Source organism: Vanessa cardui, chromosome 23 (assembly GCF_905220365.1).
Source record: "Vanessa cardui chromosome 23, ilVanCard2.1, whole genome shotgun sequence".
In the NCBI taxonomy this organism is placed as follows: domain Eukaryota; kingdom Metazoa; phylum Arthropoda; class Insecta; order Lepidoptera; family Nymphalidae; genus Vanessa; species Vanessa cardui.
The window spans coordinates 2,834,805-2,850,604 of record NC_061145.1 but is presented as its reverse complement, the minus strand read 5'-3'; the positions used below and the strand labels follow the sequence as shown (position 1 = coordinate 2,850,604).

General features: G+C 34.0%; 1 protein-coding gene across 1 annotated transcript; it reads left to right on the top strand.

The window, feature by feature from the left end:
• Window positions 1-221: 221 nt before the first annotated feature.
• Window positions 222-15,178, top strand: LOC124539757 (V-type proton ATPase subunit B). Its single transcript, XM_047117102.1, has 11 exons — window positions 222-428; window positions 1,554-1,672; window positions 3,298-3,427; window positions 4,705-4,836; window positions 5,903-6,027; window positions 7,461-7,691; window positions 8,691-8,793; window positions 11,725-11,879; window positions 12,473-12,610; window positions 13,406-13,534; window positions 14,057-15,178. The coding sequence occupies exons 1-11, from the start codon at window positions 344-346 to the stop codon at window positions 14,192-14,194; spliced, it is 1,485 nt and encodes a 494-aa protein (XP_046973058.1). The 5' UTR covers window positions 222-343; the 3' UTR covers window positions 14,195-15,178.
• The last annotated feature ends 622 nt before the right edge of the window (window positions 15,179-15,800 follow it).

The window sequence follows — 15,800 nt, the reverse complement described above, 5'->3', positions numbered from 1 at the left end:
TACCATCAATCGACTAAAACTATGCTTACATAATTGTTTTCGTAGTTGAAATGTAATACTTATGATACTAAAATTATTGAAGAACATTTTAAGCTCAAGAAAGATTTTTCTTTTATACTATTTATTGTATTTAATATTGCCGAAGTGTGAATTATAACACAATTCATATTTATGCTTATAATTATTGGTAAGATCTTGTATATAATGGCAACTTTTATCTTGTGATAGGTCACGTGACAGCACGTGAAGTGGCATAGACAAAACATCTATTCGTCAGTTTTCGGGCGAGGAGGCAGCGCAGTTTGGTGTTTTATTGAGCGGCCTGCCAAAGGAAAACTGAAACATGGCTAAAAGTCTTTCAGCTACCCAGGCAAATAAGGAACATGCCCTGGTGGTATCCCGTGACTTCATATCCCAGCCCCGTCTGAGTAAGTTTTATAATATTTTAATACGATATTGTACGTATATAGCTCTTATTACTTGGCAAGTCAGCGATGTCAAATTATCGATTTTGCCATTAAGTTCTTCTATTATGTTTTGTTTTTGACTTTTTTCCAAAAAAATATACGTCTATATATGATTTCCATAGGAATAAATCAATCTTGATCAATTTTGATAAAATTTCCCCCATAGAAGCTATCATGAAACCTATTTGAAATCTTTGCCATTAGTAATTTGAAAGAAGTTAATTGGTATAAAGTGGAACTTTATATCTTGATCGAAGTCATCCTCATCGTTTTCGTAGTATAATTTTCATTTAATTGTGAAAACATCTAATATTGCGACAAACGCCCTAGATGTATAGAGACACGGCCTTGAGAATTATCTAAAAATCAAAGTAAATCATACGTACCTACTTAAAAGTAGGGCTTTAAAACCGATTCAAGAATGTTATATAAAAAAATATAGTAATTTTTTTTTATATTGATTTAAGTGTCTTATTGGAATCACATGACTTTGGTCAGCTGTTAAGTAGTAACTTCGAAATTATTTTTATTTTTCTATAAGATGTATGTAAGTAATGGCTGGTTATAAAAATAAATGGAATTCCTTTTTTAAACATAGAAGACATATGCATATCAAGAATTTGGGTTTTAGCAAATATTCATTTAAGTACTATAAATTACTTATAAAAAAAACTATACATAGATAAAATGTTTACTTATAAAATAAAATATTTAAATAGTATTATCATTTAAATTTGACATTTAGTTTTGGTACTACAATCTAGTAATGTATTAATTAACTGTATAGTTTCCCAAATTTTCTATCATAGTACATAGTTATTATATCACAATGAAGTAAGAAATTTATAAAATGTCACATTTATTTTAAAAAATCAGAACTATTTTAACCTAATATCATATAAAAGTACACTAATTAACTTCTTTCAAATTACTTAAGAATACATATGTCAATATTTTAACATCTATAGGTGGTAACTTTCGCAGAAATTGTAAGAAAACTAATATACACATACTGGTCTCTTATAACTATTTATTAGCAACGGTTATGATTAAGATTATGTTATTAAACTTTGTTTTGTCGTACAGCTTACAAGACGGTGTCGGGTGTAAATGGACCCCTTGTTATCTTAGACGAGGTGAAATTCCCCAAATTCTCTGAGATTGTACAGCTCAGACTCGCTGATGGCACCCTACGGTCTGGTCAGGTAATTGCAACATTTTTATTTTAATATGTGTATTACCACCAACCCACATTGAAACATTGTGGTGGTATGTGTTCTAAACCTTCTCCTCAAAGGGAGACGAGGCCTTAGCCCAGCAGTGGGAAATTTACAGGCTGCTATTGTGTGTATTTATCCTGATTCATTTTAATAGGATGAGGAGAATAGGAATATCCATGATTAATATTTAACTTGTAACTAAATGTGAAAGAGCCTTTATATTCAAAGTTTTTATTTTTTGTTAAAGAAATCATTGTCATTCAAACAATTGAGGATAAAAATCCTGTCACTGACACATGATGTGATAAAAAATATTTCAGATATTGTATCTTTGATATATCACCTGTCATAATGAAAAAAAAAATATATATATACCTTTTTGATTTAATGGAATTTGATTGAAACTATTCTAAAGAATTATTCAGTATTACTATTCTAAAGTAGTGTTCATGTATAATTGTCAATTGCAGGAAGAAAATTATAAGCACCAAAAATGATATTTTTCAGAAAGTACGAATTAACTCTAGCATAATTTTCCAAAAGATTTGTTTGGTACTTTACAAGGGATACAATATTAGGCTATCAAATATTTTCTTTAAACTTTATTAAAAAGAGATTATTAATGTTACAGTACAATCAAATAAGACACTTTGTAGAATGTTTTTATAAAAAAATATATGCTCTTTGAAATTTATTAATTATTGATCTAATATCCAAGATATCTTCATATTGGAATATAAATGGGAAATTGTATTGAAAAATAAATATGAATTCCAATTTATAATGGAAATTTAAATTGGAATTAATATTTGAAAGAAATATCCATTTCATATTAGAATATGGATTATAAGATTCCAGGCTTATTCCAATTTGAGGTCATTGATTAAGATGTCTTCATTCAAACCACTGGCTCATCTATGCTTATCTTAAACATACACAACAGTTTAAATATTATCTGATTATGACGAAACTATAGAGTTAGTAACAGTTATGGTTTTTCATTATCCTGCATTTAAAGTATTTAAGGATTGTACAATAAAATAAAATGTATTATTGAGATTAAATTTAATTATATTCACAATTTACTTATGTAAATATTAAATTGTGAAGCTACAATCATGATAGGCATAATGAGAGCATAGTTTTAGTTATAATTAGTATGTAATGATGTCTGTTTTTTTTAAGACTAGCTGATGTTGCTTAAGACCAATAGTCTTAAACCTCTCAATGCCCACACATACTACATTTAATTAAATTAAATCTGGTAACTTTTATTGATCCGACATAAGTTCATTTCATCGTAACTCACAAGAGACATAAAATAATTTCCAAGGTTGATGCATTGGTAATGGAAAGTAGGTCTTCTAGGGTCTAATGTTAACGACTTGCAAATGCTCGGTTGGAAAAATATTTCAATGAACAACTATATGATTTTGGAGATGTGAAGTGTTGGTGTTCTTATATACCTTATGTTATTATTTCAAATGTTACTCAGTCTATCTGTAACCTCTATATGTTCGATTATGAAAAATAAAATCATTGTGTATGGATTCACAAAGAATGGCTAGAAGCTGTTATGTATGTTACTTAACAATGTCTATAATGATTAGGTGCTGGAAGTCAGCGGCACCAAGGCCGTTGTCCAGGTATTCGAAGGTACATCGGGTATCGACGCCAAGAACACGCTCTGCGAGTTCACGGGAGACATCTTGCGCACACCCGTATCCGAAGACATGTTGGGTAAGTCTTATTGACACTTATTAACACTGTATGCATTTCATATAAATTACTATTGTACATACTATACTTGTTGGTATTTACTTGGTGGTAGGGCTTTGTGCAAGCCCATCTGGGTAGGTACCACCCACTCATCAATTATTCTACCGCCAAATAACAGTACTCAGTATTGTTGTGTTCCAGTTTGAAGGGTGAGCGAGCCAGTGTAACTACAGGTACAATGGACATAACATCTTAGTTCCCAAGGTTGGTGGTACATTGACGATGTAAGGAATAGTTAGTATTTCTTACAGCGTCATTGTCTATGGGTGATAGTGACCACTTTCCATCAAGTGGCCCATGTGCTCGTCCGCCTACCTATACCAATAAAAAAAATACTATTTGATATTAAGAAAGAAGTTTTAAGAATTTTCGTTTTGTAAAAACCTTTCCTACAAAATATTATGGATAAAAATCGATTATGACCAAAGAAATCTCTGATCCATGAATGCTAAAAGTAAAACGTAATATTTTAGAAATAATAATTTACCTTTAAATTGTTACTATCTACTATGGTACGATATTCGAAGATAAACATGTAGATAGTTAAAACTAAAGTTGTATTTACGCAACATGTTACAGAATTAGAGAAATAAGATTTTATATTGTCAAACATAATTTAACTTTATCAATTATTTATGAATAAAATGATTTTGGTATTTTTTATTCCTATTTATTTATTACTATTAATGAAAATAATTAATTAAAATCATATTATGAAATTATTATTTCTAAATTTGTTGGAAAAAAATTATAAGCTCTGCCTATGTTGTATGTAAGGCTCTATGCAGATGTGTATCATGTATACACTATTGCTTTGGTTCGAATAAAGAGAGAGAGGGGGAGAGAGAGAGTCTGTATTATAAAAGCACGAGAGAGATAAAATCATAGATAATTTAAGCGTTAATAGCTGAGTGGTTTACAAGCCGCCTCATTGTAAAAAATCGCAGGATCGATCTTGGCTTAAATAGAATTGAGGGAATTAAATAGGAATATCAGTAATTACTTAATTTATTTGGGGCATTTTGGGCCAATAAGTTTTGGTATTTTTCATATTTAATGTTTAAGGAAGTAGTAGGAGTGGATAAGGCCTTGCAATGTCTTATGTTAACCATTTACAATCTCCCCTTTGTTTGATGCCTTCCCAAAATATAGTCAAAATATTGTTTAATATACCAAATTTTTCAAGCATTAATTAATAAGATAGAACCATCTACTTAACATGTAATAAATCCAATCAGGTCGTGTGTTCAACGGTTCCGGTAAACCAATCGACAAGGGACCCCCAATCCTCGCTGAGGACTTCTTGGATATCCAGGGTCAACCCATCAACCCATGGTCGCGTATCTACCCCGAGGAAATGATTCAGACTGGTAAGTTAACTGACTTATATATAAAAAAAGAATATAAGTAATACATTATTGAATATTTGTGTAATTTTTTTATGTAATATAACAATGCAATTAATATTGTGTCTTTATCAGTTTTTTTTTTATTTATTGCAGTATAATTAACTTAAATTTTATTTTGTTTTGTTTTGATGAAATATTTTATTTATTTTTATTTATTATTATAATTTAATTTTAGAATACAACACTGTAATGTTTTCATTTTAAATTGTAAATTAATCTTGTTTAAAATTAACTAAATATTTTAGTCATCTGGAAAGTACATTTTGATACATTCCTACTTATTTTCTCTTTATTTATCTTTATTCAGCTGTTTGTTGTCAACACTTAGTTAAGGAGACAATACAATCAATAATACCTGTATAATGTATAGTTCAGTACTTAGCACAAACGCTTGTTTTTAAAAGTTTTTATTGATTGATTGATTGAAACAATTTTTGTTTCTGATCTTGTTTTTATAAATCAAAATCAAAGTATACTTTATTCAAGAGGGCTTTTACAAGCACTTTTGAATCGTCATTTAACAATTAAGTGAAGCTACCACCGGTTCGGAAAGTAGATTCTACCGAGATGAACCGGCAAGAAACTCAGTAGTTACTCTTTTTCAACATTTAGAAAAATACAGTCATGTTAGTTAATACAATTATTAAATTAATATATCCTGCCTGGAAGTCAACAGGTATTAATTCCACGCTTTTTTATCATCTACAAAATCTTGTATCGAATAATACGCCTTTTTCACCAATGTATTTTTTATAAACGATTTGAATTTACGAGACGGCAAAGTTAAAAATGTCTGTGGAATTTTATTATAGAAACCTTGCCCCAAGAAAGATTTATTGACTTTGCGGAGTCGGAAACTTGGCGTTATAAGCTTATCCTTACTTCTAGTGCATATACAATAATATATTATCTACGAAACATATAATTGATATTATTATTGGTGAACCTCTTTTGATTTTGGTCAACCGTTATTTTACCTTAACTGACTCAAATTACACAGCACTCTATAACCATTATCTGACTGCAGGTATCTCCGCTATCGACGTGATGAACTCCATCGCTCGTGGTCAGAAGATCCCTATCTTCTCTGCGGCCGGTTTGCCTCACAACGAAATCGCCGCGCAGATCTGTAGACAGGCCGGTCTTGTCAAGGTTCGTAAAAAAAATTATAACCTAACCTAACTAACCCAACCATTTGACAAGATAGTTCCAAAGCCAGAATCATCTTGGTTGTCGAGAGAGTACATCAGTACCACAGCTGTAGCAGAGGTTGCAGCATCTTCAAATCATGAGTTGAGTCCTCATTGAAGGCTCACTCATTTTACCAACAATAGGGTATTCTACGGTTTTTAAAATAGTACTCAATGTTGTATATCCTTATAAAAAGCAACAAAAAATATATTTTGGCAAAATAAACACCTTTTTTTGTCCGAAAATGAAATTAAAATTTAAACCTTTTTGAAATTGTCTTCTCTTTCAAACATATTTGGTCTAGAAAGTATTAATAAATAAAAATACAGTAAGTAAATTTAAATGAACTTAGAAGTTATTAATTTTTTTTATCAATAAATTACAATTGACGATAATCGTCCGACATTTTGACAGTGTGTGACATATAGTATATTTTGTCAATATTGATCATCATTTGTATTCAATTTAAAATAACACTATAATATATATTTAGTTAACTTCTCTTCTCTCCGTAATTAGATAACGATAAAATATTCTTTGACGACCTTCGTGGGCGAATAGTGTGGTTTTCATGGGTACGCCAGTCCGAGGTCCCGGGTTCGATTCCCGGTCGAGTCGATGTAGATTACCATTAGTTTTCTATTCTTGGGTCTGGGTGTTTGTGGTACCGTCGTTACTCTTGATTTTCCATAACACATGTGCTTAGCTACTTACATTGGGATCAGAGTAATGTATGTGATATTGTCTCATATATTATTATCGGCTATCATGGTATGGGCATGTAATGCGGAGGAATGAGGAACACATTGTGAGGAAGGCCTTGAGCATGGATGTGGATGGATGTAGACGTAGAGGACGACCGAGAAAACGATGGATGGACTGTGTGAAAGACGATATGGTTAGAAAGAATGTTACTTGTGAGATGACGTCTGACAGAGAAGTATGGAAGGAGAAGATATGCTGCGCCGACCCCAAATAAAATTGGGTAAAGGACAGGAGGATGATAATGATATGACATACCTACATAGAAATATGACATATATATCTAGAAATCACAAAATACTAAGTCAACGCTTTTTTATTATAACGATGATGCTATTTGAATATGATCAGTATTCAAAAATATACCTAATATACACACCTAGTGTATCTAATATACACACCTAGTGTAACCCGAAAATTTTGAATATATGATTAGATGCCTTATCAAATGTATGATCTCGATATGGTAATAATACTTATTAGTTCCATCTAACCGCCCTTGACGGTATTATATAAGCTGTCATGAGTGTTTATCATAAATGCCATTATCTAAATATGTGTAAATACGTCGTGATATTCGGGCAGGAGGATGATGATTGTCTCATATATTATTATTATTGTATATCCCTTAGGTTCCCGGTAAATCAGTCTTGGACGACCACGAGGACAACTTCGCCATCGTGTTCGCCGCTATGGGTGTCAACATGGAGACGGCCAGGTTCTTCAAGCAGGACTTTGAGGAGAACGGTTCCATGGAGAACGTGTGCCTGTTCTTGAACTTGGCCAACGACCCCACCATCGAGAGAATCATCACCCCGCGTCTGGCCCTCACGGCCGCCGAGTTCTTGGCCTACCAGTGTGAGGTGAGTCGAGAATATCTCAGCTGTTGTTGTTGAGTAGTGTCGTTAAAAATGTTTTTGTTTAATATGCCAGTTGGGAGCTACTGTTAGTGAGTTTTTTATGGTGTAGGTTGGCAGACGAGCATATGGGCCACCTGATGACAAGTGGTCACCATCACCCATAGACAATGACGCTGTAAGAAATATTAACTATTCCTTACATCGTCAATGCGGCCACCAACCTTGGGAACTAAGATGTTATGTCCCTTGTGCGTGTAGTTACACTGGCTCACTCACCCTTCAAACCGGAACGCAACAATGCTGAGTAGTATTATTTGGCGGTAGAATAACTGATGAGTGGGTGGTACCTACCCAGACAGGCTTGCACAAAGCCCTACCACCAAGGAAGTTGGCAAGGCATTTGTTGTAAATAATAAGTTTACAGATTAGTGAAAGTGTACAAACACTCTTCAATAACATAGCTTGTTAATAGAAAGCCGATAAATATCAGTTAATAGCTAGTGATATTGCTATTTATGTTGACACATGACATTGTGTATTATATGCTATTCGACTATTAAGTCTATTGTGATTCCTGAACATACAACTGTGGAGGCACTTAGTGATTTCCGATTTTGTTTATAGAAAAGATTTCCTTTTTTTAACATAAGAATTATTAACATTAAATAAGAATACTAGCAGCATTTCCCCGTTGAATCGCAATTCCGATCCTCTGGACAAAAAACGAACCAGCCCAGGAGGCAATGAGGCGAGGTGTTATACTTTTGATAAAGCTTTTTTCACCACTACAAAATAAAAAGATAAGTTTATATAAATGTATGTCAAAATATTCCATGTTTTCGTTTTATACAGTGATCAGCGATTTATGTGAAATGTTGAATAATTTAAAGTTTGATTTAGCCCGGACCTGGATGGTCCCCTCACCTCTTACAAAATAATCGATAAATAGCTCTTAGTCACTTTGTCCAAGGCTTCGCTTAACCCGGTGTTGTCCGTCTACAGAAACACGTACTGGTAATCCTGACTGACATGTCTTCGTACGCGGAGGCTCTGCGTGAGGTGTCTGCCGCTCGTGAGGAGGTGCCCGGACGTAGAGGTTTCCCAGGTAAGGCTCCCCATGTACTACACCCGCTAACAGCTTGGTTAATTTTTTTGCCAAAGTAGGCTATTTGACAATGCGAAAAATAAATTGTGAATTATTGTAATCAGTGTATATTACTGAATATAATAACTGAGGTATAATACTGAATTTATTCAAAAATCAATAAATAAAAATGCATTTTTTCAAACGTTTATCACGTGACACAAAACGTTCCTGATTGGCCGGGCTTATGATGAAGTCACTTTCTTGTAAACCTTGCTTTTCTACTATATGTACCACAGATTAAAATATAGCAAAGTGACGTCACCGACCCCATTGCAGCGCCATATTGTCCAAGTATCGTTTTGGCGCGTTATTTAAATATGGAATTAATATGATATTTTTCGGCAAATATGTACTAGAAATAAAAAAAACAACTTTTACTGGGTTATTTAACCTCTACCTAATAATATAAAATGGATTTTAAAAAAGCATTCAAATAGCCCAGCGCTTCTTAACCTTTTACAGTTCACGGACCCCTGGGCAATCAAGCACAATTTCAAGGACCCCTTAATAATAAAAAAAAACATTAATAATTTTCTGAACATTTATTTTAGTATCTACTATATATATATTAAGAAAAGTACTTAGTTATACAAAAACGTTAGTGTGAAGGTTGGTGCTGCTTTTTTGCAACTAAGTTAGTGATGTTTGGGTTGATGTTGCTATTAAGTTGTAATCTCAAATCGGATTCCACATGCAATCTGTTTCTGTATTTATTTTTAGTATATACCAGAGCAGAGAATGCCTTTTCACAGAGGTATGTGGTTGAGAAAAGCAGCAAATGTTTCAGTGCTTCTTCTGATATTTCCTTATAATCTTTTTTTACATTCAACCAAAAACTTGACAAAGAGAATTCCTTGAAAGTTCGTTTCAAAGCTGAATCACAGGATATTTCGATTAATTGATTTTCCTGTACCGTTGTCAAGCCAATGATATCAGTAACGTCTGTGTTGAAAGGGTCTACTATCCAAGTTTTATTTTTGTCGGGTACTGGAAAATAATTCCGAAACGAAGACCTCAACGTGCGGAGGTGTTTAATCATTTCGTCTTGTACTTGTGTTGACAACGTTGCTTCACCAGAGGATTCCAAAAACGCTGCCAGTGTAGGAAAGTGATTATAGTTTTGTTTAATTGTACGATTAGTCCAAAGGTCAATCTTTTTTAGCATCGTTTCTATTTTATCTTCAACTTGGAAGATGTTGTTATCTCTCCCTTGCAGACCCAAGTTCAGCTCGTTAAGGGCATTAAAGATATCAGCTAAATATGCTGCCATTGAGAGCCATCCAAAGTCATTAAATTTATCAGCATGTTTATTAGCTCCGCCTACAGAATTTTTCAAAAAGAATATTCTTATCTCATCTCTCAGCTCAAAAACACGTGACACAACTTTGCCACGAGATAACCAACGTACTTCAGCATGCAATAACAACTGCTTGTGAATGCTTCCCATTTCTTCACAAATCATTCCGAAAATACGGGAATTTAGAGGCCTCGCTTTAATAAAATTCACTACCTGCACTATGTCATCTAACACTGTTTTTAATTTTTCTGGCATATTTTTAGCAGCTAATGCCTCTCTATGAATGCAGCAATGATGCCAGACAATAGATGGATTCATCTTCTTTACGCGCGCCTGAAGTCCTATTCGTGTACCGGTCATAGCTCGAGCACCATCGGTACTAACCGCCACACATTTATCCCACGGTATTTCATGAGTGGACATAAATTTGTTCAATACTTCAAAAATAGCTTCACCTGTAGTATGCGAAGGCAGAGGCATACAGAATAATAAATCCTCATTTATACCGTCGTTGTGTTCGTAACGAACATATGCAAGCAAGTTTGCATCATTGCTAATATCTGTGCTCTCATCTAATTGCAAAGCATAAAATGTGCTCGCTTTAACGTTCAAAATCAACTGCTCTTTAACATTTCCTGACATTTCATCAATTCTACTCTTCACTGTACTGTTTGATAACGATATTATGTCCAATTCCTTGGAAGCTTTGTCTCCCAACATAGCAGAAACCATAATTTTAGCGCACGGTAATATTAATTCTTCGGCGATGGTGTGAGGCTTACCACTTTTTGCAACTAACAAGGATACTTGGTAAGACGCTAATACAGCATTTTCGTTATTGGTCCCAGTAGCAGTCTTCATCATTGTTTTTTTGCTTCGCTCTAATTCCGAAGCTTTAATTTGGAAAAAGGATTTAGATTTCTCACGAAGATCTTGGTGTTTTGTTTCTAAATGACGTCGGAGTTTGGCCGGTTTCATTGACTCATTCGACAAAACTTCGTAGCATATGACGCACTGAGGTCTTTCTTCGCCGTTTAAATTGGTACTTGTGAAACCGAAAGCTAAGTATTCGTTGCAAAACTTTCGACGTTTAACCTTTGAAGTCGAAGATTTTTCATTTGCTTCGTCTGAAGCGGAATCATTTGATTTTAACCAGCGTTTCATTGTCACAAATAGTCACAATCACTTTAAAAACGTAACGTAACGTCTCCAACGCAACACAACACAAAACAAAACAATGCAGGCGCAAGCACACAACACAAATGATTACTCGGCGCTAGTGTCAGGCGCGGGCGGTGCGGGGAGAGTTATAGCCTGCACGCACATTTCGGACTTCACTTCAGTCTCGGACACCGTCGCTGGCGCACGTTCGCCATGCTAAAAGCGTAGCGATTACGAGAGACTTTTAGTTACATTTATTTGTTATTATTAAATGGTCCATAGATGAGACTACGGACCCCCATACCTATACTCGCGGACCCCCAAGGGTCCGCGGACCACAGGTTAAGAAACAATGAAATAGCCTATTATGCCATAAAAGATTTACGAATTTTTGAAATGTTCAATATATAATATATTTTTTGTCACCAAAGGTTACATGTACACGGATTTGGCCACCATCTACGAGCGTGCCGGACGTGTCGAGGGCCGTAACGGATCCATCACACAGATCCCTATTCTGACTATGCCTAACGACGACATCACCCATCCAATTCCTGACTTGACGGGTTATATTACTGAGGGACAGGTGAGAATATGACGTCATATTTATTATAAGGCTGTAAAAAAAATCTTATTACGACCTGTTGACTTCCAAGCAGGATATATTAATTTAAATAATTGTATTCAATTAACATGACGTTGTATTTTTTAAATGTTAAAAAAGAGTAACTACTGAGTTTCCAATCTACTTTGAACCGGTGGTAGCTTCACTTAATTGTAAAATGACGATTCAAAAGTGCTTGTAAAGCCTACTTGAATGAAGTTTATTTTGATTTTGACTATGTTTAATGAGTCGAGATGGCCCAGTGGTTAGAACGCGTGCATCTTAACCGATGGTTGCGGGTTCAAACCCAGGCAAGCACCGCTGATTCATGTGCTTAATTTGTGTTTATAATTCATCTCGTGCTCGGCGGTGAAGGAAAACATCGTGAGGAAACCTGCATGTGTCCAATTTCATTGAAATTCCGCCACATGTGCATTCCACCAACCCGCATTGGAACAGCGTGGTGGAATATGTTCCAAACCCTCTCCTTAATGGAAGAGGAGGCCTTATCTCAGCAGTGGGAAATGTACAGGCTGTTACTTTACTATGTTTAATCATTAAATTTATTCCCATAGATCTACGTAGACCGTCAGCTCCACAACAGACAAATCTACCCACCAGTCAACGTGCTGCCTTCCCTGTCGCGTCTGATGAAGTCCGCCATCGGCGAGGGCATGACCCGCAAGGACCATTCCGACGTGTCCAACCAACTGGTAAGCATGAATCTTTACTATTGTATTTATTTCTTAATAATTCTCAGTATTCCAACAAAACTAATTACACTAATTATTTGTGTGAACATTGATTATTGTGAATTTAGGAGACCACTGAAAATCAATGTAGAAGCAATTATGTTTCTATTTTTCACTGAGTGGATCTCCTTTCGGCTAAATAACACTGCTGCACACTACTTATTGTTTAACATGAATCTTTACTGTTGTATTTATTTCTAAATAATTCTCAGTATTCCAACAAAACTAATTAAACTATTTATTAGTGTGAGCATTGATTATTGTGAATTTAGGAGACCACTGAAAATCAGTGTAGAAGCAATGCTGTTTCTATTTTTCACTGAGTGGATCTCCTTTCGGCTAAATAACACTGCTGCACACTACTTATTGTTTAATATTATTTTAATTATTAATTTTTTACTCTCAAAACTTGTTCTGTTGTATTTTAAGTTTTTTTTTTGTTTGATGTATTTTTGGATAAGTGATATTTTGTTATGTTATGTTGTTTCGTTTTTCATGTTGTGTGAAAGTAGTGTAATTTGCTCAATAAATGTTTATGATTATTATTTATTTAGAGGGACAGATTGTAATCTGACAGTTTAACTTCCATAGATTACAATATAGCGAAAAATGATACGTTAATTTGCAATCATATTTCGCAGTTCACAATATTTCAACAGATTACAATACGTCTCGTCAGATTGTAATAAAACGGATTTTGTAATGTTACGGTGACATGTATATTATATGACATAATATTTTCGTGTTGCTCCGCAGTACGCCTGCTACGCTATCGGTAAGGACGTGCAAGCCATGAAAGCCGTGGTCGGTGAGGAAGCGCTGACGCCCGACGACTTGCTTTACCTCGAGTTCCTTACCAAGTTCGAGAAGAACTTCATCACCCAGGTGACTTATACGAACTAGCTATTCCTCTTATAATAGGCTATTTGACAATGCCAAAGATAAATAGTGAATTATTGTAATCAGTGTATATTTACAGTTTAAAAATGGTTATTTACTAACGAAAGTTGAAAATAATACGTAATTTATTCAAAAATCCTTAAATAAAAATGCATTTTTTCAAACGTTTGTCACGTGACACAAAACGCTCCTGATTGGCCGGGCTTATGATGAAGTCACTTTCTTGTAAACTTTGCTTCTCTACTATATGTACCTTAGATTAAAATAAGTGATGCACGGAGACCATAGCAGCGCCATATTGTCCAAGTAGCGTTTTTGCGCGCTATTTAAATATAGATTTTTTTATACGATATTTTTCGGCAAATATGTACTAGAAATAAAAAACAAAACTTTTACTGGGTTCCTTAACTTCTACTAAATAATATAAAATGGATTTTAAAAACCAGTCAAATAGCCTATTTAATAGTGTATGTTACAAATGTTCATATCATATCAATATTCCTCCAGAGCAACTACGAGAACCGTACAGTCTTCGAGTCCCTGGACATCGGCTGGCAGCTTCTCCGTATCTTCCCCAAGGAGATGCTCAAACGTATCCCGGCTTCCATCCTCGCAGAGTTCTATCCCAGAGACTCGCGCCACTAAGCCCGCCCCACGCATGCGCGGCCCGACACGCTAGCCAGAAACTTTATTATTTTAATATTCAGTGTTGTCATACTATATCGAAGAATATTCGCCTCGAAAAAAGTAGGGGATGTTAATGATTGTAGCCTATATCATTAATTCCTTATATAAGATATGTTTTTTTGTAATAAACATCCTACATTGTATTTCTAAGGGAATATAGCAAATATGTTATGACAACACTGATTCTAATTTTACCTTATTTCATCAATAGTGTTGCTTTTATGAAAGTAAATTCTGAGTGAATTAACTGTACAACGATTTTAATTATAGCGGAGATTATATTTATAGTTTTTTTTTTTTATTTATTATTATTATTACCTCTTCGCTCGGCTGGGATGTCGGTCCGCGGTAAATTGTAAGATATTATACTGTTTACTAGTAAGTTGTTAATAGTTTATTAATAATGTGTATTACATGTATTACAATCAAGTTACAAAATTATAACAATCGTGTTGCTTTATAATAATTAGAGAAAAATAAATAAATGTTTATAATACAGCCATATAACGGTGTTGCTACGTGAAAGGAAATGTTGCCGTCTCGTGTATATATTTTCTTCTGAAGTAGTGATTTTTGCTGGACGAATTGAATAATAAATGTATTTTTGTTATAACGCTGGTGCTTCTCCGACACATGATATTTATCTGTTGTTTTCGTGCACAAATTGTTGAAGGTGTGTTCAAAGGAAATGTATTTAATCTATAAAATTATATTGTAATAACATCATTCGTAATACACGTCCATGTGTGATATCTCTGAATTCGTAACAATTTGTGACAGAATGTTATTTATGTAAATAGCAATAATAAATTCATATAGCCCCGTAACAACGTGTTACATTCCACGTCGAGTTCTCCTCGTTCACTCTTTAAATTCTATCTTCAATGAATAAGTGAATTAGGACATTGTTGTTTTATGGAAATAAAAAGTATAGAAGTTAAATTATTCGTTTTTTTTTTTTCATAAAATATTAAACCTTGATCCATAGCTTACAAATGAGGTTTGGAAACTAGGAGGAAATTGTTTGATAAGGAGCCATACTATATAGTTGGGTTATATTTTGTCAATTCATAATGTTACACAATATCTAGCAATTTATATCAGTGACATTCAGCATTGTGAAAATGATATTTTCCTGAATGAATTAGATTATGGCCCCAAACTCAAATGAGAGCAATCAACTACGCATGGCATATTGGAGTGCAAATGTTGGGTGCAAACAGTTCTCTGACTTCCAACCAATACGACATTTACCCTTTTCTCTTCAATACATATTATTAGTAATTTAAATTCGAAGAACTTGCCTTGGTGAATAAATCTTGCAAAATTTTAAGCGTTAAGTAATAAAAGAGATAAAACTTTTGAAATACTTGTGAAGGTTATTGATTCTCATATCCAAGGTAAAATGTTATACATTTAGTACATGCCAGTAAAATAAAACCCGGTTTTCGATATGTATTTTTACTGTACTACGGATATAGATGAAAATGCATTTATTTGAGCCAAGAACATTTTTCTGTTGAGATTGAATTATTTTCTTGCAACAAATAAGTTTTACTCTACG

Bases quoted from the DNA above. Each gene is read 5' to 3' on its own strand.
- LOC124539757 (XM_047117102.1), top strand. From the start codon at position 344: ATGGCTAAAAGTCTTTCAGCTACCCAGGCAAATAAGGAACATGCCCTG. The intron at 429-1,553 runs GTAAGTTTTATA...TTTGTCGTACAG, and splicing joins CATATCCCAGCCCCGTCTGA to CTTACAAGACGGTGTCGGGT. The intron at 1,673-3,297 runs GTAATTGCAACA...TATAATGATTAG, and splicing joins GCACCCTACGGTCTGGTCAG to GTGCTGGAAGTCAGCGGCAC.